Source organism: Archocentrus centrarchus, chromosome 15 (genome assembly GCF_007364275.1).
Source record: "Archocentrus centrarchus isolate MPI-CPG fArcCen1 chromosome 15, fArcCen1, whole genome shotgun sequence".
Classification (NCBI taxonomy): Eukaryota; Metazoa; Chordata; class Actinopteri; order Cichliformes; family Cichlidae; genus Archocentrus; species Archocentrus centrarchus.
The window spans coordinates 3,068,672-3,091,052 of record NC_044360.1 but is presented as its reverse complement, the minus strand read 5'-3'; the positions used below and the strand labels follow the sequence as shown (position 1 = coordinate 3,091,052).

Below are 22,381 nucleotides of genomic sequence, written 5' to 3'. Positions count from 1 at the left end.
CATTTTTGAGGATGTTAAGTAAACTTCCTTGCCGTCACTGTATTTTGGGTTATGGAAGTATTTTCTAGTGCTACTTGAGTCATAAGCATGTCATAATTCATCTTTAAGCCAGATGTCACTATCACACCTGTTTTTTCTATTCTAGTTGTAGGTTTCCACAGTGGAGTTTGGCTTGAAACTCTCAATAATCCCCTTGTTATCATCCACATCAATAAAAACAAGAAATCCACAAACCATTTAGTGCATTAAGCGTCCATCATATTCAAAGCACATAAACAACTGAAGAAGGTCAAAAAACCACGTCTCCACTCTCTGCACTTCATTTTCTTATTTTATGTATGTACAATATTTATTTAATAACAGTTTTTTTTATCCAGAGTTTTTCCATAAACCAAATTATATCACGTGCAAAAACAAAAGAAAGGGGGAAAAAACAAAAACACAACATAAATGACTTCTCAGCCATAGTTTCCTTGCAGAGGTGTATATTCAAGGCTTCTTGCAAAACAGGCACCATCACCACAATTTGTTATTTCAGCATTATGTTGCATGGCGCATCAGCTGCCAGTCAGACTGGGTTCTTATCATATTGCAGTTTCCCACATCAACACTGCTGAACATTGAGCTAACTTTATTTACATTACTTTATTAAACTTGATATACAGTTATGTAGCACAACCAAAGAACAAACATGGCTAAATATTACAAAATGCAGATTGCAAATTATAATTTTAATTGTAAAATACTAAACTCACAATTAAGGAAATACAATCTTATTGTCTACAGAAAAAGAAAATGTGTGTGTATGCATCTTAAAAGTTTCATACAGGAAAAATAGAAGACTTATTAAGGAGTTCTTTCTGTGATTAACATCTGAACATCTGATTTCAAAATCATTTGTAAATTTGCATTGACAGTATTTGAATACTCAACAGAACAATACTTCCTGAGACTCACAGTGGGTGCAAATTGACTGGAAACAGTTTCTCTTTAGTTTCTGATACCCTGGACTCATTATTCTTTTAATTAATTTCAGTTTTGCAATATTATTACATGATGGGATCTCTCTTGACTTTCTCAGTCTTGTTTGTCCCTATGTATCATGTCTGAGTTTCTTGTGTTAGTGGGTATCTTTTGATTTGTTTCCTGTTTCGGTTTTCTCTGGTGTCTTGCTTTAGGTTTTACTTCCTGTCTGATTGTCATTATTACTTTTAATTGTATCTCATTTCCATCCTATTTCCAATTCCCAATTATTCCTGGGTGTGTGTATATTCAGTACTTCTCTTCACATTAATATTTTCAGCAGGTCTGTGCAGCTGCTCTGGGTCCTATTCCAGGCAGTGAACCATCAGGGCAGGCTGGTATCAGCCTAATCTGCTACATATATTGTATCAAACTGTGTTTGACCTGTGTAGGATAACTGGACTGGGCTGTTACTATCTGGGTAACTAATATATATATATATATATATATATATATATATATATATATATATATATCAAAATGGAGGCTCTGCTCTTTATTAACTCATTGCCGTGGTGAATCGTGATATCAGAGCTCTGTTGATGATTGCTTTCTTTCTACCCAAACATGTGCTTAACTCAGAGCGAGCATACTGAGAGCTGATTGACTTAACTCTGTTCAGTCTTTATGGAACAGTCTGTTGAAGATGTGTCGAAAGGCTTCTTCGGATGACTGAGAACCTACACAGATTTGTGGAACAGGAAACTCTGAGTTGCAGATCTCAGAGTGAATTAACTTTGAGCTTATTTTTAAATTCAGACTTTGTTGAAGATGCTTCCTGGAATAGAGCCCTGATGTGTTCTTTGTTTTGCCCTTTTTCTGTGATGATTTTAGATACCTGTTTGTTCCTATTTTGGACTTTGTATTCAGCACAATTATAGGTTAACCTTTTTGTTATTTTTGACTGCAGGAATCTTTCATGTGGGTCTCTTTACTCTGAAAATCTTAAAATCTCTGTAATTCTCTGATCTACTGCTCCCCATTTTCTGTCTCTCCCTCTATTAAAATCACCCAGACGCTCTGTGGTATCATCAGTCACACTAATCTGCTGCAGCATCTACTACTGTATTGTCAGTTGTCACTGGGCCCTTTACACAAGAACAAACAAAAAGAAACAGAAACAAGTCGACAAATGGATTCAGTAGAAACAATATGGAAATGATTTCCATATAATGACATCTTGACATAACACAGATGATCGTGGGAAGGATCATTAGAAAGTAATTAAGCAGCAGCAGAACCAAAGTTCCTACAACTCTTTGTTTTTCCTCACGAGGCACTGAGGTGGCAGCAGGCAGAGCTTTGAGGGTCCCAGCTAGACAGAAGATGAACAGGGGGGCAGGGAGGAGGCCATAAATAAATAGTCGTAAAGTTTCTTGTAAGACTATGGCAAGAGGGACACTAACAATACAAAGGACCCAGACCACCACACAGACCAGCACAGAACCTTTAGTTTGTCTGCAGTCCCACAGGGGGTAGGCAATGAAAAAATACCTGCAACACAAGACCAACAGATATTCTGATTATCACAGTACAGAATAGTATTTTTCTGCAATATAATATTCAGATAGGTACCTTTCCAAAGCAATGCACATCTTGAAGTAAAGACTGGCCATCACACCAAAGAAGGAGATAATGATACAGATTATGATGACTTCATGGCTATTCCATTTTGCCACCAAAGTTGCTAACATGATGAGCTGGATTAGATTGGAGATGAGGACGTTTGTGTAATAGATGACAGGAACATGCTCTCTTCGCACCTGAAGAAAGTATTAATTAAACTCACATTAATAACATACAAAAAGAAGGCATATCTGAAAACTATATATTCATACATATATATGAAGTTTGGTCTGAAGCTGATCTGAGGCAATCTTGTGAACATTGGACAAACTTTGTGACCTGTGAAAATTTTTTGAGGGATTTCCATAAAATTCAATATGGCGGAAAATTCAGTATGGTGGAAATATTACATTATACGGTGTGATGAACCCAGCTAGACCAAAATCGGCCACAAGGATCACAAGTTAAGGTCGATAAAATGATAATAACACACTTCCTGAGGAAGAGTACCAAATTTCACAACTTTGACCTGATGGCTGTAGATGCTGCCATAGACTTCCATTGGAGAGGAATAAAGTTGAATAATAATAATAAGAAAACCTACAATCATTATGGGTTCCTGCAGGATTGCTGAGATTAATCTTATTCTAATCTTAACCTCTTGTCTCTGCTTGGCCCCTAATTAGCCATGCGATGTAAAGAGCTCTCTGGTTAGAGCAGTGGTTCTCATACTTGTTCTGTCATGCCCCACTTTGCTGGATGAAATCACTTTTGATGTCCCACGTAAAGCGAGGTCAGCAGACGGTGGAGAGTTGTGCTAGTCGCTGTGCTAACGTAGCTGCTAATACTTTCCTGTCCTGCCATGAGAATTAATCATTTGTTCCACGTGACTTTTCACCCAGGTTGTTCGCACCCCACATGTCATGACCCTATACCCCTATACTCATATCTCTGCTCCATGTGTCATTGGTGCTCTATTCACAAGTTGCTATATTCACCAATCTGTCTCCACCCTGATGTTATTCTTTGGTCGAGCTCTTTTCTAATTTCATTTCCTGGTGTTAGCAGTCCTCTTGAATACTTGTAATGACTGATTGACTCTCTTTAGCCACCCACACCTTTTTCAACAAACACTCAAAACAAGTCCATACTTGTCTGCAATTCTCAAAAGCTGGTCTTTAGGACAACAATCCAGAAAGCCTTCATATGGTACAGTAATAAATTAATCTATACTGCCACAATTCAGTCTACGGCCCATAAATTGATAGAACAAAACCAATGAACAGCATTGCCCCGGGTCAACTAGTGCATTAAAAACATGTCCCTGAACTAAAGTGGAACCCACACACATACACAAGCTGCAGGTCCAAAAAGATCACCAAATCGAGACAATTCAAATTAATCCTTTAACATTGAACGTGCTGTATTTCAAATACCTCACCGTTCACAGACTTCCAGCAACAATTACTGTAATAAACCTAATTTCTCAACTATGACACTCCCATAATCCCCTCTCCATAGTTGAAAGAGATGTAAATAGACTCTTTAAAACATGTCACATGCTAGCCTGCTTCAAGGCCTCCACCATCATTCCTATCCCCAAAAAACAAAAATCATGAGACTTAATGACTCCAGATCTATTGTTCTAACCTCAGTGGTCATGAAGACATTCGAGCACCTTTTACTGTCCAATTAAAAATCATTCACTTACCTCCTTCTGGACCCCCTAGTTAGTTTATATCCCTGTTGTGTGTATTTATATTTAGTGCCTGATCACAAAATGTGCAAAGGTGCTATTGTATTCATTCCATTTCTTATTTATTTATTTGTAGGACAAATAAATCAGCTTTTGGGGGCCTAAACATGCTCAAAAACTCGTGAAATTTTACCCACGTGTCAAGTCTGGTGAAGATTTATGTATTTTATTAGTTTTGGGAACAGGTGTTTCAAAATGGCTCAATAGCGCCACCAATACAGATGCAAAAGACGAGTCCCACCGCTGTTTCACATACATGTATGAAATTTAGTACACGCATGTAACATGTCAAAAAATCCTCATGGAGCCCTCTGGATCAGACTTCTCATGTGTGTATTTATGATTGTTTAAATAGCTGCACTCTATCTTGTTCACATACTAACAGACATAAAGTACTTTGAGAGCTTATTTACGTACCATTCGACACACACAGCAGCTGACCAGTAGAGTCAAAGGAAGACACGCACAGATGTCAATCCACATCATCGTGTCAACAGGCTTCATCTCTAGCTGACGTTCAGTGATGACGCTGCTGGGAAAGAATTCTTCACTCTTTTCTTTGAGGGGAAAAAATAGTTGTTTGGAAGAGCAGGTGGAGGAAAGGCAGCAGAATAGCATTTTTTTCTAACTTGGACATAAAATTGTGTATGAAAAGAATAGAAAAGAAGCACACACACACAAAAGTCTAAGAATATTAAAGAAGCCAAACTATGCTTGAAGTGATCTGGACTAATGTGTCTGAAGTAAAGATAACTGAAATGGTTTGTTTAACCAAAGTGACAAAATCAGCTGTTATGTGCTGTGAGTTAAAGCCAGTTTAATACACCTTAAATAATTCTAAATTTTACGATTGAGCTCAGATTTACTTGTTGCTCAGTAGCCTCAGTAATCTAGAAAAGAATCAGGTGACCGTGAACCGTCCTTTAGTTACGCTGCTATAGGCCTGGGCTGCTGGGGGGGTTCCCATGATGCACTGAGTGTTTCTTTTCATTCACCTATTTGTACTCTGTTTATACCCCACTCTGCATTTAATCATTAGTTATTATTCTCTGTCTCTCCCCCCCCAGCAGATGACCCCCCCCCCCCCCCCCCCCCTCCCTGAGCCTGGTTCTGCTGGAGGTTTCTTCCTGTTAAAGGGAGTTTTTCCTTCCCACTGTCACCAAGTGCTGCTCATAGGGGGTCATTTGGACTGTTGGGTTTTCTCTGTATTATTGTAGGGTCTTTACCTTACAATACAAAGTGCCTTGAGGCAACTGTTTGTTGTAATTTGATGTGATATAAATAAAATTGATTTGAATAGTCCAAGTGTTTTAATAGAAGTATATTTCAAGTGAACAGTACAAAGCTGATTTTGATGTGATCTCACATTTACCGTACAAGTAAGCTTTCATATATTTTGATACGTGAATGTCAGTAGAGTCTCCGTGTTTTATGATTTAGAAATTCCTTCTACAGACACACCTCTCTGTGTCACGGTCCCTGGGTTTTGGACCCAGAGTTTTGAGTTATCTTTTATGATTCCTAGTTAGTTTCTTTACATTCATATTTCTGGGTTGTTGTCTGGTACTGTTTATGGTTTCAGTCTTGCTTAATTATTCACAGCTGTGTCTCCACCTGTTCCTGATCCTCTCATTATTCTCTGTTTATATTTAAGCCTTCATACAGGCAGGATTGCCTCTGGAAGAATTGTATTAGACTGTATTGATTAAGTGTGCCTAATAAAATGGTAACAGACAATTTAGACAGCTGCACTATATTCACCAGAATCAAACACACATTTACTACTTTGTAGCAAAGACGTGAAAACAAATGACTGATCTGTCATCGTGTCTGTCAAGTCAGCTGATCAGAATCATACCAAAACACACATTTAAATTCACTGCATGTATACAGAAGCACACTGCAAGCACACAAGAACACAGCATCATGACTTTACATGAATAACTGTAAACATCTGCCTTACTTATCTCAGGACTGCTTCCACCTGAACTAGTCAGTAAAATCTGCAATGAGGTATTTTTTGAGTCTCTCGTGAACAAAGAAGTTGTGGTAACCTACTTTACACCCCAGCCCCCACTCACAGGCATTCACAGTCCAGCATCACTGGAGTAAAGAAAATAAAATATTCAGGTCTCTGTCAAAGAATCTTAATTCAGTGCATTTCAATATAATTTTATTTCTATAACACCAAATCACAACAACGGAGACTCGAGACACTTTATAGTGTAATGGTAAAGATCCTACAATAATACAGAGGAAACCTCAACAATCAGATGACTGCTGTCACCAGCTGGGCTGCAATCCTTAGTTCAACCAAGGATCAAAAAATTCTTATTTAAGGAAGTTCTTTGTAGTAGACCTGTGATATTACATTTTCTGCCATCAGGTTTCTATCAATTAATCCAGGGATAGTTGAGTGCAGTTAATGCATTGCCAATAGACACATCTACATTTTCTGCATTTATACAAAAGCTCACTGCAGGCAAAAACACCCCATCAGACTTTACTAGGTTATGATTATGAGGCAAGGTCCTAGTTGGACTAGTTGGTCAATGTGATGTTTTTTAGTTTGTGGGTTGAGGAAGTTGTGGTAGCCTATTTGACACCCCATCCTCCACTCAGACAGATACAGAAAAGGAAGACTATTTTTAATTTTAGAGTGTAACTGACTTCTGTTCAGTTTAAAACTACATTCCAGTGCAACCTTCTTCAGCAGGCCTTTCACTGCAACAGTGAATTAACTTCACTGCTGTGTTTTAGGAGTAAACAACTCACTATTAGCAACAGAATCTGTAAAATAAATCAAAGAGCATAAGTGTTAAAACTGCAACAGATAAATTTGAACTCCAAGCTTCTGCACAGTAAATACAGAGGCTAAGCTACAGCCATCCTGATCTGCTGCTTGTGTCACTTTGCTTCACACTCAAACATTTAACTAAGAGGTGTCATGATCCTGGGCCGGTGGCCCAGCGTTTTGAGTTCTTTTGTGTAGTTTTCTTTTGTTGAACTTTTCAGGTTGTTTTCTTAGTGTTGCGTTTAGTTTCTCTGTTTGTTATTTGAGTGTGCGGTTTGGTTTCCTTTGTTTTGTTTTGTAATGTTGCCTTAAGTTTTGTGTGTTTAGGTTAGTATCTGTTATGTCTGTGTAGATTCTCAGTTATCCAGGTCATAGTAGTCTCTGGAGCTTGAAAAAGGCGACTGGACTTCTTTTTGTTTCTTGAAGACGTTTCACCTCTCATCCGAAAGGCTTCTTCAGTTCTCAACCAAATGGTGGAGAGACCCAGGTATTTAAACCCCTGTGGGCGTAGTCCCCTGGAGGTGGTTATGACCCTCTATTGATCATGTGCTTGAACACATGTGCCCAGGTGTGAAGGGGGCGTGGGTCATATTTAATCAGTGGTTTCAGTTGAAACCAATTTAGGACTCCGCTCCATTGTTTCCTGTGGCCTATTGAGGTCACTGGAACAAAGGTGTGAATGGGGGTTGAGACGTCTGGGAAGGGAGCTCAGGACAGCACTGTAAGCGGGGGAAAGTTGGTGACGTAATCCACCTGCTCTGTTCAATGATGGTTGTTCACAGTGGACATAGATGGCTTCTTTCACTCCTCTTTCAAACCATCTGTTTTCCCTGTCCAAAATGTGGACATTGGCATCCTCAAAAGAGTGAAACAAAAAGAAGTCCAGTCGCCTTTTTCAAGCTCCAGAGACTACTATGACCTGGATAACTGAGAATCTACACAGACATATTGCCTTGCACTTTGGGAGGAACACCCTTCAATTGGTGCGGGAGTATGAAAGGGAGTCAAGAAAGCTAGCGGACTACAGGAACCACCTTCGTTTCAACTTGAGATGCAGACAGTCCAGACTGGTTCCCAAGAGTTTGCACCTTGGGTCCACAGTAAAAGGACATAGAGCTGACCAAATTCTATGGAGAGCACAGAACCACCTTTTAAGTGAAAGGATAAGACAGGTCCATTTCACCATAGATGCACTCCAGAACAAAATCCACCAGACTCAGCAGAAACTCTCATCACTCTTACCTCACACCATCGCAGAAGAAGTTTCTACATTTGTGGACAAAGCCCAGCTCGCACAACACATCAAAGGCAAGGAAAGACAACTACGTAAATTTCAAACTCTGCAAACCAAGGCATACCATTCATCTGTTAACAAACAGGACGACACGATAAGCAATGGAAACCAAGGAAAGTGGGTGAAGAACCTATCAGACAGGGTCCTCACCAAACCAGAAGAAAATGTGCTAGCCAAAGGACTCAACTTTGCCATAGCCCCACAACAGCTTCCTATAGTAGACCTCATCACAGCAACAGAAACCGCTATAAGAAATAACAAACTTTCTCATCCTGTAGCAGAACAGATCAGGATGAAAGTTTCAGCCACTCTCTCCAGTGCAAGACTTCCTCCATCCAACCTCACCATTCAGGAGAAGAAGGCCATCACAGCCCTAAGCAAGGATCAAAACATCACCATACTGCCAGCCGACAAGGGGAGGTGCACGGTTGTGCTGAATTCATCGGATTACCACAACAAAATTACTACACTCCTCAGTGACAACAATACTTATGAGGTCTTGAGACGTGATCCCACAAGCAACTACAAGAAAAAAGTTGTTTGCTGCCTGCAACAACTTGAAAAGGAAAAAGCCATTGACCGCCCCACTTACTACCGCCTGTACCCTGGAGAAGCCACTCCATGCATTTATGGACTCCCAAAGATCCACAAAGAAGGAGTCCCACTTCGACCCATTATCAGCAGTATAAACTCGGTCACCTACATTTCCAAACACCTCGCCACCATCTTATCACCGCTTGTTGGCATCACACCCCACCACATTGAAAACTCTACAGATTTTACTAACAAGGTCCAGAATCTTGTACTGGATCCAGATGAAACCATGGTGTCCTTTGATGTGGTTTCACTTTTCACTTGCATACCTACAACTGAGGCAGTGGAGACCGTCAGAAGACGACTACAGGAAGACGATTCCTTACTGAACAGAACCAGCTTCACCCCAGATCAGATTTGTGCACTTTTAGATCTCTGCCTTACCACAACATATTTTAAATACAATGATGGATTCTACAGACAGAAGCATGGATGTGCCATGGGCTCCCCAGTGTCTCCCATTGTAGCCAACCTTTACATGGAGGAAGTGGAAAGTAAAGCTCTTGGTTCTTTCAAAGGGAAGGCACCTAGCCACTGGTACAGATATGTAGATGACACCTGGGTCAAAATCAAAACCCAAGAAGTAGAAGCCTTCACTCGTCACATTAACTCAGTGGATAAATACATACGTTTTACCAGGGAGGACACCAGAGATAACAAGTTACCATTCCTGGACTGTGCGGTGCTTATCGAGGAAGATGGAAGCCTCAACATTGAAGTTTACCGGAAGCCCACACACACAGACCAATATCTCCTCTTTGACTCCCACCACCCTCTGGAACACAAACTTGGGGTGATCAGGACCCTACAACACCGTGCGGAAAGTGTTCCCTCTAAGGCAGAAGGGAAGCATAAGGAACACACACACATTAAGAAAGCCCTCAAAACATGCGGTTACCCCAACTGGGCCTTCATCAAATCAGCTAAGATGCACAGGAATGAAGGCCAAACACAAACTACAGAGAATAGGAAGGACAAGAGGAACAACATTGTCATCCCATATGTGTCAGGCTTGTCAGAGAAACTCAGAAGAATTTTCTCCAAGCATGACATCCCAGTATACTTCAAACCAAGTCACACCCTAAGACAAAAACTGGTTCATCCCAAGGACAAACCCGCCAAACACAAGATCAGTGATGTAGTGTATGCTGTTCAGTGCAGTGAAGAATGCTCGGACCTCTACATTGGTGAAACCAAACAGCCTCTTCACAAACGAATGGCACAACATAGAAGAGCCACCTCGACAGGACAAGATTCAGCAGTACATCTGCATCTGAAGGAAAAAGGGCACTCTTTTGAGGATGCCAATGTCCACATTTTGGACAGGGAAAACAGATGGTTTGAAAGAGGAGTGAAAGAAGCCATCTATGTCCACTGTGAACAACCATCATTGAACAGAGGAGGTGGATTACGTCACCAGCTTTCCCCCGCTTACAGTGCTGTCCTGAGCTCCCTTCCCAGACGTCTCAACCCCCATTCACACCTTTGTTCCAGTGACCTCAATAGGCCACAGGAAACAATGGAGCGGAGTCCTAAATTGGTTTCAACTGAAACCACTGATTAAATATGACCCACGCCCCCTTCACACCTGGGCACATGTGTTCAAGCACATGATCAATAGAGGGTCATAACCACCTCCAGGGGACTACGCCCACAGGGGTTTAAATACCTGGGTCTCTCCACCATTTGGTTGAGAACTGAAGAAGCCTTTCGGATGAGAGGTGAAACGTCTTCAAGAAACAAAAAGAAGTCCAGTCGCCTTTTTCAAGCTCCAGAGACTAGTATCTGTTATGTTTAGTCAGTTCCTGTTTTATTTTGACAGTCTCGTGTTCCTTGTGCTTTGTGTTTAGTTTTGCTTCCCCTTTGTCATTAGTGTCATTCATTTCACCTGTTGTTCCCAGTTGTTTCCCCTAACCCTTCGTTTCCTTTGTGTATTAAAGTCTCAGTGTTGTTTAATTCAGTGTTCAGGTCCTCGTCAGTTTTTCGCTGTGTGTTTTGTCCTCTAGTTTTCTAGTTTCCAGTTCTTAGTTTGCTGTCTTGTATTTATTGAAAGTATCAATAAATCCTCTCTCGAACCTTGCTCTCGCCGTGTCCTGCACTGGGGTCCTCCCTGCCTTGCCTGCACCCAGCCGTGACAAGAGGTCAAACATATCCTCTCTCAGACTGGCAGCAGATCTCTGTGTAACATTTTATCATAAATTGCGAAGTGAAGTTCTCAAGCTATACAGTCTTTTACTTAGAATATCCATCCAAGTTCCCCTTTAGAGGGAAGGTAATTTCCACTCAACTGTATTTCTAAGAAATAATACCACAAGTAAAATACCATAAGTAAATGTTGCCTTTAGTGGTTGTTAACCTCACTGAGTAATCTTTTTCTGAGAAGAAGATGGAGGGAGTAGAGATCTACACTTCAATGAGGAGAGATCATTTGGAAAAGTTGAACATTATTTATTGATATGCAGAATTCAATTAATCTATTTGGTGGTTAGACTCCGATGGCCCATCGAATCAGAATGGAATCCCAGTGATGACAGAAAGACGCTCCTGTCCACCTTGTGTTAGTAATGTTTCAGTTCTGCAATACAAAAAGGAAATACTGTAAATTCTGTTTAGAAATACATTTCACAAATACTTGAAACATACTTTATTTTTACAGTCTTACAGAACAGTCCACAGGCAATACTGTACTACTGTACTCAGAGTACTGTATTGATACGCAGTACTGCAGTTTTCTAGTGAGAATAGATTTCTAACCTATTCTCATTTCAGAAAGTCTGGATGATGAATGCTACAGTGTTCCTGCTCAAATATGGCTGTACTCTTTGCCCAGCTTCCCTCATTGTTAGACCAAATCAAATCAAATCAAGGTTTATTTGTCACATACCTGGTCATACACAGTACAACTGGCAGTGAAATGCTTTTGTGACTGCTCCGCCACCCTGATTACAAAACTACAGAATAGTTAAAAAAATACATTATACAGAAATAGAATGTATTTAAAGTATAAGTATATAAACATTAGAAAAATTAACAATATAATTAAAAAGAACAAATTAAACAAATTAACAAATTAAATTAAGTAAACCTTATAATTAAAAAGAACAAATTAAATTAAGTAAACAAAATTAACAATATAATTACAAGGGGCAATTTAGAGTGAGTCAGTGCGTAAAGCGACAGCAGTGCAGATGCTACATAATTCTATACAGTGTGATAATAATAAATATACAAGTACTAATCTATACATATACATACATATACACATAAAAACAATATACATGCATATACTTATATACACATACATTATGTCCACATATATACATATATATACATATATACATGTGCGTATACATATAAGTCTAACGTTGTGTAAATTAGTCCTAAATGCTATGTTCGTTGAGGAATTGAATAGCTTGTGGGAAAAAGCTTCTCATCCTCTCTGTTTTGGCTCCTCTCTGAAACCGCTTCCCAGATTGCAACAGAGAAAACAGTCCGTTACTGGGATGACTGGGGTCCTTTACTATCCTCCTGGCCCTTGTCCAGCACCGTTTATGGACTGCAGGTCAGGAAGCTCAGTCCGGATTATGCGCTCAGCTGAACGTACCACCCTTTGTAGAGCCTGCCCATCCTGCTTGGTGCTGTTTCCGAACCAGGTTGTGATGTTTCCCGTAATGATCGATTCAATGGTGCAGGTGTAGAAGTTACGAAGCACCTTGGATGGTAGTTTGAAGTCTCTTAAGCGTCTAAGGTGATAAAGACACTGACGGGCTTTCTTTGCCAATGCAGTGGTGTGGCAAGACCATGACAGGTCCTCAGAGATGTGAACTCCAAGGTACTTGAAATTGTCTACTCTTTCCACTGCGGTGCCACTGATCATAACGGGGTGATAGTTCCTCTCCTGCTTTATGCTGCAGTCCACTATCAACTCCTTTGTCTTGCTATCATTAGGGAGGAGATTATTGTTCTCTCACCAGTCCTCCAGGTGTTTGATCTCCTCTAGGTAGGCCCTCTCATCATTGTTAGAGATCAGGCCCACTACAACAGTGTCGTCAGCAAACTTGACAATGGTGGTAGAGCTGGAAGTGGCCACACAGTCATATGTGTACAGTGAGTACAGCAGGGTGCTCAGGACACAGCCTTGGGGGGGCGCCAGTGCTAAGTGTGAGTGCGGGTGAGATGTGTTTTCCTACCCGCACAGCTTGTGTTCTGTCCGTCAGGAAGATGGAGATCCAGTGACACAAGGATGGGTGAAGTACCAGGTTCTCCAACTTGATGGTTAGTTTAGAGGGGATAATCGTGTTAAATGCTGAGCTGTAGTCAACAAACAGCATTTTAACATAATTTCCCCTCCCAGCGTCCAGGTGTGTTAGTGTGGTGTGGAGGAGGTAGGTGATGGCATCATCTGTGGAACGGTTGGGGCGGTATGCGAACTGTAAGGGGTCCATAGAGTCCGGAAGTGATGAGGTGATGAAGTCTCTGATGATCCTCTCGAAGCACTTCATCACGACTGATGTCAGGGCCACTGGGCGAAAGTCATTGAGGCAGGCTGGCTGGTTCTTCTTCGGGACTGGAACGATGACGGACTGTTTGAAGCACGCTGGTACGATGCCCTGGGTCAGGGATAAGTTGAAAATATTCGTAAACACCGGTGCTAGCTGGTCCGCGCAGGCTTTGATGACTCGGCCGGCGATCCCGTCCGGTCCTGCTGCTTTCCTGGTGTTCACTCTCCTGAAGGCTCTCCGTACATCACTCTCCCTGATGATGAGGGGTTCCTGCGTTCCGACGAGCTCCGTCTGCATGCTGGACACACCGGTAGCACTTTTAGCATCGCTCGCGCTGTTAGCATCACTCGCGCTGTTAGCGTTGCCGGCTGCAGCCTCGAAGCGAGCGTAGACGTTGTTCAGCTCGGTTGCCAGAGACGCGTCACTCACCAGTCTGGAGGGTGGGCTTCTAGAGTCACTCTGCTGAAACTGTGTCTCTATTTTCACCCCATATCGCCGCTTCGCCACTTTCACCACTTGGCGTACTTCGTAAGACGCAGCTTTATATTCCTCCATGTTACCGCTGATGAGTGCCGCATTCTAGGCGGCAGTGCGAGAGTTCAGAGCACTGCGGACAGTTTTATTCACCCACGGCTTCTGGTTGGGGAAAGTTTTCACTACAGTTTTCTCCACCGTATCGTCCACCAGTTTCCCGACAAATCTTACAACCGCTTCCGTAAACACGCTGATGTCATCGGCGGAGCTCTCGCGGAACATATCCCAGTCTGCGCCATCCAGAGCGTCCTGTAAGGCAGCCACTGATTGTTCCGTCCAGCGCGTGACCTCCCTCTGAGCTGGAACCTCCTGCTTCAGCCTTTGTTTATATTTAGGCATGAGGAAGATGGCGGCGTGATCGGATTTCCCAAACGGTGGATGATACTGTGCCTTGTAACTGTCTTTGAACGGAGTGTAGCAGTGATCCAGTGTCCGTTGTCCTCTGGTGGGGCAGGTGATGTGCTGGTAAAAGTTTGGCACTGCACGTTTGAGGTTAGCACTGTTAAAATCACCAGCCACAATAAGCGCAGTGTCCCGGTTATGAGTCTGAAACTGTGTGAGTGTGTCATGAAGTTCACATAGTGCAGTGTCCGTGTTTGCCCGAGGTGGAATGTAAACGCTGCTGACAATAACCGAAGTAAATTCCCGAGGAAGGTAGAAAGGACGAAACTTGAGTGCCAGAAGTTCCAGGTTAGGTGTTCAGTAGCGTGCAAGAGTGATGATGCCGGTATTATCACACCAGCTGCTGTTTACCATCATGCACACACCACCTCCTCTTGACTTTCCCGACTCCATTGTTCTGTCCATGCGGTATACCAAGAAGCACTTGGCCGGCTGAATGGCGTGGTCCGGTACCGCTGGGTTCAGCCATGTCTCGGTGAAGCAGAGAAGGTTGCAGTCCCGAATGTCTCTCTGGTACTTGATCCTGGCACGGAGGTCATCGAGCTTGTTGTCCAGGGACTGGACGTTGGCTAACAGGATACTGGGCAGGGGAGCTCAATGTGCCCTAGCCCTCAGCTTGTTCCTGACACCGGCTCGTTTTCCTCGGGGTCGTTTCGTGTCCCGTCCTTTGTTGTTCCTCAGGATCTCCCTCGGCCACGATGAATCCGTTAAAGACGGCAAACAGTGAGTGGATTGTAGATTAATAGAAATAAGAGTACTTCTATCATAGCAAATAAAAAGCTGTGAAATAACTAAAAACAGGTAAAAAGTTGTCGGAGCAGTCGTGACGGCAGCCGACCTCACCGGCGCCATCTTGAAATGGTTGACCACATGGTCAACCAAAGTGGCTCGGATCTCATCAGAGATTATGGTCCTTGGCCTTCCTTGTCCTGGTCCTCCACGTCCTCTTCCTTTTACTCTCACTCCTCTGGCTCTGGCTCTGCCTCTGTTTCCAATGTTGGCACCATTGCTCCAAAACGGAAGAGCTCACCTGTTGCCTTTTTAGGCTAAAATGAAGCCGGCTGACGTGAAAGTCCAGGATACTATGGAGCCTTCCAGCTGTCCTCAACTGAACAGTTTCTGATAAGAGGTGGAATAATGTCCATCAGTAGCCAAGTCACTTCGCTAGGATACCAGCTTACACAGGTCACAAGAGACAGGATAGGCAGGGCGAAGAGCATCTGTTTACATAACTCCAGGAGAATGAGATTTCCCACCTGTCTCAAGGCCAGGTAGGGGAGGCTGAATTCCCAGTAAGTCCAGCTGTTTTGGTACAGGCTGTTACTGATAACTTTGACAGCCTTAACAGTCTTGCTGGGCACTCTCAATGGCGAAAACTCCAATAATCCGAATTACATGGTTCCATTCTCACTGCCGCACAGGAACAGACATTTCTCCAAAAGTCTGAGTTCGTACTGCTCTGCATGTACCCCACTTCCAACTTCCGTGGTAAATCAGGTATCCCCCACGTCCAATCAGAGAGATCCTGTTATCCATGATCCATACCGAGTTGTTCCACTCAGGCAGATGGTTCTCCTTTTCCCAGTCTCCTCGTGGAGAAAAATTTGATGCACATGTACCACTTGAACACTAAACTGACTTTTATCCTGCCCAGTTGGTCTGGTAACATCACTGGACACGTGCAATCAATTGTGAGTTGCTGCATGGGTCAGACCACTTTTTGGTCCATCTCGGGGTGGCAAAACTTAACCATAAGCTTTGAAAAGTTACATGTCTGTAGATGATATTTTGGTATGATAGCCCTTCCCAAGTGGTAGCTTTGTCACAGTTACCTGCTTAACAACCCCTCAAGAAAAATTTTGCTTTCTGACACTGTGCATATGGTTTAGGCTCATGGTACAGACATTTATCAGAGGTCTAGAATATAGTGTTTGGTATCATTTTAAAGGGGACCCTTGTGGCTTTCATTTGAGCCAGGTTTTGGATCTCTCTGACCAACACAGAGGTTAGTAGAGCTCTTTAAACCACAAATAATTCAAATTTCCCCATAATTTTATGGGGAAATATATAATTTTATTTTATAACTAAAGAAAATAATTTCTTTTAGCCCTGTGGCATCCAGGGACATCAGGGACACAAGAGTCAACCACTGCAATATTCACAGGACTCTAAGGATTCAGAAAATGTATAATATACCTACACTGTTTATTTGTTGGAGGTAATCGTGAGCCATACTTACATTGTGAGCATACAGGTTTAGGCCAGAACGTTAATGGTTTTGAGGGATGTGTGTGTGTGTGTGTGTGTGTGTGTGTGTGTGTGTGTGTGTGTGTGTGTCTAGCTTGTTCATTATATAAAAATTAATTAGCAATGGTAGAAATTTAAACTTGCATACATTTTAACAGTGTAAACAGGCCTGTTTAACAGGTTTTGTTTTTTTTTTCCATCCTGGGCTACTATTATGTAGCTAGAAACACACGTGGCTCTGTGGAAGAAGACGCATGAAGTCTCATGTGTTTTACTGAAACATGATTGAGTCCAAACAACTCAGACTCTAATGATCTACCTGGTTTCATCCTCATACGGTCAGAGATGCTAAAGCTAGTAGTAAAAAAAAAGGTGAGGGTCAGTCTGGCTTTATTCATGAATCAGAGGTGGTGTGCTCCTGCACATATCATGTTTTTATTAGGGGTGGGACTCGATTAAAAAAATTAATCTAATTAATTAGTAGCTTTGTAATTAATTAATCAAAATTAATCGCATTTGAATATTTAACATGATAAATATTAATTTAAGTTTGGTTGATGAATGAATCAATATACATAAGCTTAAACTTCAAAATGTTGCTTATTTTCCCGCCAGTCTACTACACAGACCAACGAAGGGTGGAAGTGCTCCTGTGATAAGCAAACTCCTGAAATTAAAGTTAAGCATAAGTGGATACTTTTATTCAGCATTAATGTCTCACTTAATATAGTTGGAAATTAATCATTCGCTCAGCTGTATTCCTTGATGTTGAATTGTGTTATGCTTGTTTTAACAGCTTATTTTGAATTTAAGATTAAAATTAAACCACAAAAAAGGAAAAAGTTCGTTCTCCGTTTAACCAGCTGCTTTTACACAGCTGTGCTTTGCACTCACGATGCTAGGCGCCATGCAGAGGTGAGGGCAAGCGACGCTGATATGAAGGCTAGCCGCTCGCTTCCGGCCTTTGCGGTCTTCCTGGGCTGCAAAGGTCTACGTGGGCCGGGTCCTGAATTTTTGACATCGTGCATCGATATAATCTGTATGCCGGGAACTCGTGCACTGAGAAACGTTCCGGTGCAAAGTGTGATTAAAATGTGTTAAAATTTTTAATTCGTTAATTTCCCCGTAATTAATTAATTGAAATTAATGCGTTAAAGTCCCACCCCTAGTTTATATATATATATATATATATATATAAAATTCTGCGCCAGTACACAATACCTGGAAGAGTGGGAGCGGTTGTCTGCTGTAAAGCCGTCATTAAGAACCACTAGCAATAAGCACTCTAAAACACGACTTAATCAGTTAATAAATAGCTTTTTTTTTTAAGTGTTCATGCTATGCTGCTGCCTCAATTCTTTAGCTTCTCTTCCCTCGGAGCTCGAGGCTTTCATCAACGGCCAGCCTTCAAAACGTTCACCGCTATGTTTAATGTCTGTCTCCTTGTTACAAAATATTCCAATTAAAAGCAAAGAGAGATTAACTAATTGTGTTTCATGTTATTCTTCTCAAATTCAACAACACAGCACAGCTTGAAAACACTGCTTATGACCTTAGATTTCATTTACGCTACACGAGAGCACATTTACCACAAAACACAGTGGCTACCAAGGGGATTGGTGCATTTGATTTAATGGACTGTGTCATTTTACACAGGTGGTCCACAGACGTTAAAAACGTTTGCTTCCATTGGGACAGGATGAACAATAAATCACTTATCATCTACAGACTTTTAAATACAAACCACGAAAACAACTGAACTGTCATTTTATGATTTTATTAGTAGGTTCTCCCATTTCCCCTCTCCTCCCCTGGTCTTTGTGACATTAACTCACCGGCATTAAAATGGCGTTTAGAATTATGGAATATATTTTATTGAAATATTCAAATTGATTTTTTTCTATTGCTGATTGTTGTTCCATTGATAAGTGTTGTGTGAGAAGATCTAGCCATTGTGATGCACTCAGCTTTTTCCTGTTTTTCCAGTTAAGCAGTTGTTTTCTTGGTGATAGTCGGGGCCACAAGAAGCGGTGTTTGGGTCTGTTTGAAGCTCATGTTCAGTTCTTCTAGATTGTCAAGTAAGCAGACAGAAGGCGATAAAGGGATGCTGTGGCCAAAGGTTTGAGAAAGTTTGGTGATTATTTCTTTCCAGAAGTTTTGTTTCCGTGAAGGTGGTCATCAGTTGTGTTAAGTGTACAGTATGTGCAAACATCCCAGTTCCTTAACAACTGAAAAAATATATTCCACGTTGTCAAGTGCTTCTAATTTCTGCCTTATACAGGTAGGCAACAGTAAAGTAAAAATAAATAAATATATATATATAATCACACACACAAGAATTTAAAACTACTTTCACCCTTGTATAGGCCCTATTCCAGGAAGCAGGTTCCACAAACTGTGAGTCTAACCATGAACTCTGAGTTTTCTGTTTCAGAGTATGTTCACCCTGAGTTAAGCAAGTGCACGAGTAAAGAGAGCAAGCCAACATCAATGGAGCTCCAACATCACGATTCACAAGAGCAGAGCTCCAATTTCTCAGTGGACTGAGAAAAAGAAGACACATGAAAGTCAGAGTGACACCAGAGGTGTTTTATTGAGTTGCAGATAAGAGTTAAGCAATAATAACTGTTTGACATTTAACTGATAGAATAAATGCAGGGCAGCTTTCCAAGTCTTTAATGAAGATAAAATTTTATAAAAGTAAACATGTTATAAGAAATGTCAAGCAAGCTGTTTCCCTGTAACTGACTCTGTTTCCTTAAAAGGAAAGTTTCACAGTCTTTAGGTAAACTGGCTTTCTGGAATATGTCACTGGTCTGTTTTTTTTTTTTTCTGGATTCCTGTGATCATTTTAGGTTTCTGTTCATTCCCATTTTAGACTTTGTATTCAAAATAATTAAAGATGAGCCTTTTGTTATTTTTGTCTGCTGGAATCTTTCACCTGGGTCATTTACTCTGAAAATTTTGAAAAAAAACGCATCTCTCCCACAATGTGCTCCCCATTTTCCCTGTCTCCTTTAAATGAACCCAACTCTCTGTGCTCCCGTCAGTCACACTGCTGATATGTTGTCCAAGCTGCAACAGCAGAGACACGCCAGCAGCTTGTCAATGTGACCTTTACACATGGAAGAAAAACAGAATCAAGTCTACAAAAGGACTGAGTAGAAAAAAGATGAAAGCGATATAAAAGTAAGAACAATATAGCATTTTACAGATGATTATGGGAAGGATCATCACAAAGTAATTAAGCAGCAACAAAACCAAAGTTCCTACAACTCTTTGTTTTTCCTCACGAGGCACTGAGGTGGCAGCAGGCAGAGTTTTGAGGGTCCCAGCTAGACAGGAGATGAACAGGGGGGCAGGGAGGAGGGCATAAATAACTAAGCGTGAAGAATCTTGTAAGACTATGGCAAGAGGAACACTAACAACACAAAGGACCCAGACCAGCACACAGACCAGCACAGAACCCTGAGTTTGTCTGATGCAGTCCAACAGGGGGTAGGCGAGGAGAAAATACCTGCAACAGAAGACAGTTGTTTTGATTATTGCAGTACAGATAATACATTTCTGACTGTAAAGTGCTTCACACTGAAATATAAAGTTCAGATCCATTTAAGTACAGGTACCTTTCCAAAGCAATGCACATCTTGAAGTAAAGACTGGCCATCGCACCACAGAAGAAAATACTCGGATAGATTATGGAGTTTTTATTGTAATCCAGTTTTGCCACCAAAATGATTTGCATGCTGAGCGGGATGAGATTGGCGATGAGGACGTTTGTGTAATAGATGACGGGAACATGCTCCCGTCGCACCTGCAGAAAAAATATTCATTAAAGTCACAGGAATGAAGTGAAAGAAGAAGACATGTCTGAACTTTTAGGGATGTGTGATAAGTTCATTTTTTCTCTACTTGCTGCTACTGCATTCAGGGTCGTGAAAAAAATCTTTGAGCATGACTTTAGTATTAAGTCATCAGTAGCATGTTATGAGTAGGATGCCATTGGCAGCACTTGGCACTAATTTTGTGATGAAACTTGAATTTTCACACCACTGCTCATGTTAGCCTGCTAATACCCAGCAGGTCACCAGTGACATGCTTAAGGGGGGGAGGGGGTTCAGGGTTAGGTTGTACTCTAACTATATGCTGGTGTGCTAAACAGAAACTGAAAACTACCAGTATTTCAGATCAACCTTCTTACAGGCATTTGAAATGGTAAATTCAGTGTAGAGCCCCATAATGTGCTGCAGCCTCTGCCCTGCCTCTGCACTAAAATATCCACCACCAGTGATTTCGACATTTCTTTTTAGCTTCACCGCTGGTTCCCACTAAAACCCCATCTTGTTTCTTCTTCTTTTGTTTTGTACTGGGGATAGTCATCTTTGACTCATCTTGAATTTTCACTAGATGAAGCTGGAATCCTAATTCTGTGATTGATTTTCAAATGTAGTTATTCAGCTGCCGTCCAACGAGGAAAAAAGCAGGGAACAGAAATTGAAAATAAAATTGTAGAGGAACTGAAAATACGTTGATTTTCAGTGGGAAGTATTAAGTTGTATGTAACCTACTGCGCATGTGTCTATGGGTGGGGTCTTGTGTAAACAGGTGGTCGGGAGTGTTTTTTGTTGTTGTTAATGGTGGCCATTAAAAGATGCGGATCCTAACAGTGATGTGATTACTGAGTTAACAGGAAGTAGGTTCAGACTTTGAATTTTCCAACATTGCACTTTTCAAAATGTTGCTAGATATCATTTAATGTCTGTAACTCAACACACTGACACATTGAACAGACTCTCTGCAGTCAGCTTTCATAAATGTTAAACTTTCACTTTAAACTACATTTAGTTCAGTTTTAAAGTCTTTGCCTCATATTCACTCAAGTAGTCACATAATTTCCAAAATTGCAGCTGTAACAGACATAAAAATATCTGAAGATGAATCTACAAGCAGTAACAGGAATGTGTTTGTGTCACCTCCGAATTTAATCATTAAAATGAAGTTATTAAAATAACTTCATTTTAATGAAGTTTTAAAAAATAATCATTAAAATCTTTAAATAGCTACACACTCTTCATCTTGTTCACACACTAACAGACATAAAATACTTTAAGTGATTATTTACGTACCATTCGACACACAGAACAGATGATCAGTACGGTCAAAGGAAGACAGCCACAGACATCGATCCACATCACCACATTGACTTCCTCCATCTCTGGCTGACTCTCAGTGATGGTGTTTTTCGGAAGGAATTATTTACTCTTCTCTTTAAAGGACAAAAAAATAGTTGTTTGGAATAGCAGTTGGTGGATAAGGCAGCATATTAACAGCATATAAAGTGACAATAAAAATGTCAGAGTCCAAACTGTGCTTGTAGCGATCTGGACTTGTGTCTGAAATAAAGTTGATTGAAATGGTTTTTTGAACCAAAGTAACAAAATCAACTGTGATGAAAACCAGTTTAATAAACCTTGAAGGATCCAAACTTTTCCAGTGAGTGAGCTCAGATTTACTTGTTGCTCAGAGGGTAAACAGCACAGTACAGCGTGAGTGTTCAGACATTTCAACTGAAATAATAGCAGTGCAGTGACTTTGATGTGGTTTCACTTGAGACAAAACATTTGATGCATGAATGGTAACGCGTCTCTGTATCAATAATTCAGAAATTC

General features: G+C 41.1%; 1 protein-coding gene across 1 annotated transcript; it reads right to left on the bottom strand.

The window, feature by feature from the left end:
- Window positions 1-19,531: 19,531 nt before the first annotated feature.
- LOC115793684 (uncharacterized) lies at window positions 19,532-21,974 on the bottom strand. The gene is made up of 3 exons (XM_030748780.1): window positions 21,839-21,974; window positions 20,339-20,526; window positions 19,532-20,229 (listed from the first exon to the last, which is right to left on the bottom strand). Exons 1-3 carry the CDS (start codon window positions 21,923-21,925, stop codon window positions 19,830-19,832), a joined length of 675 nt encoding a protein of 224 aa, XP_030604640.1. The 5' UTR covers window positions 21,926-21,974; the 3' UTR covers window positions 19,532-19,829.
- Between the last annotated feature and the right edge of the window lie 407 nt (window positions 21,975-22,381).

Bases quoted from the DNA above. Each gene is read 5' to 3' on its own strand.
- LOC115793684 (XM_030748780.1), bottom strand. From the start codon at position 21,925: ATGGAGGAAGTCAATGTGGTGATGTGGATCGATGTCTGTGGCTGTCTT. The intron at 20,527-21,838 runs GTACGTAAATAA...TTTTTTCTGCAG, and splicing joins TCTGTTCTGTGTGTCGAATG to GTGCGACGGGAGCATGTTCC. The intron at 20,230-20,338 runs GTACCTGTACTT...CTTCTGTTGCAG, and splicing joins ATGTGCATTGCTTTGGAAAG to GTATTTTCTCCTCGCCTACC.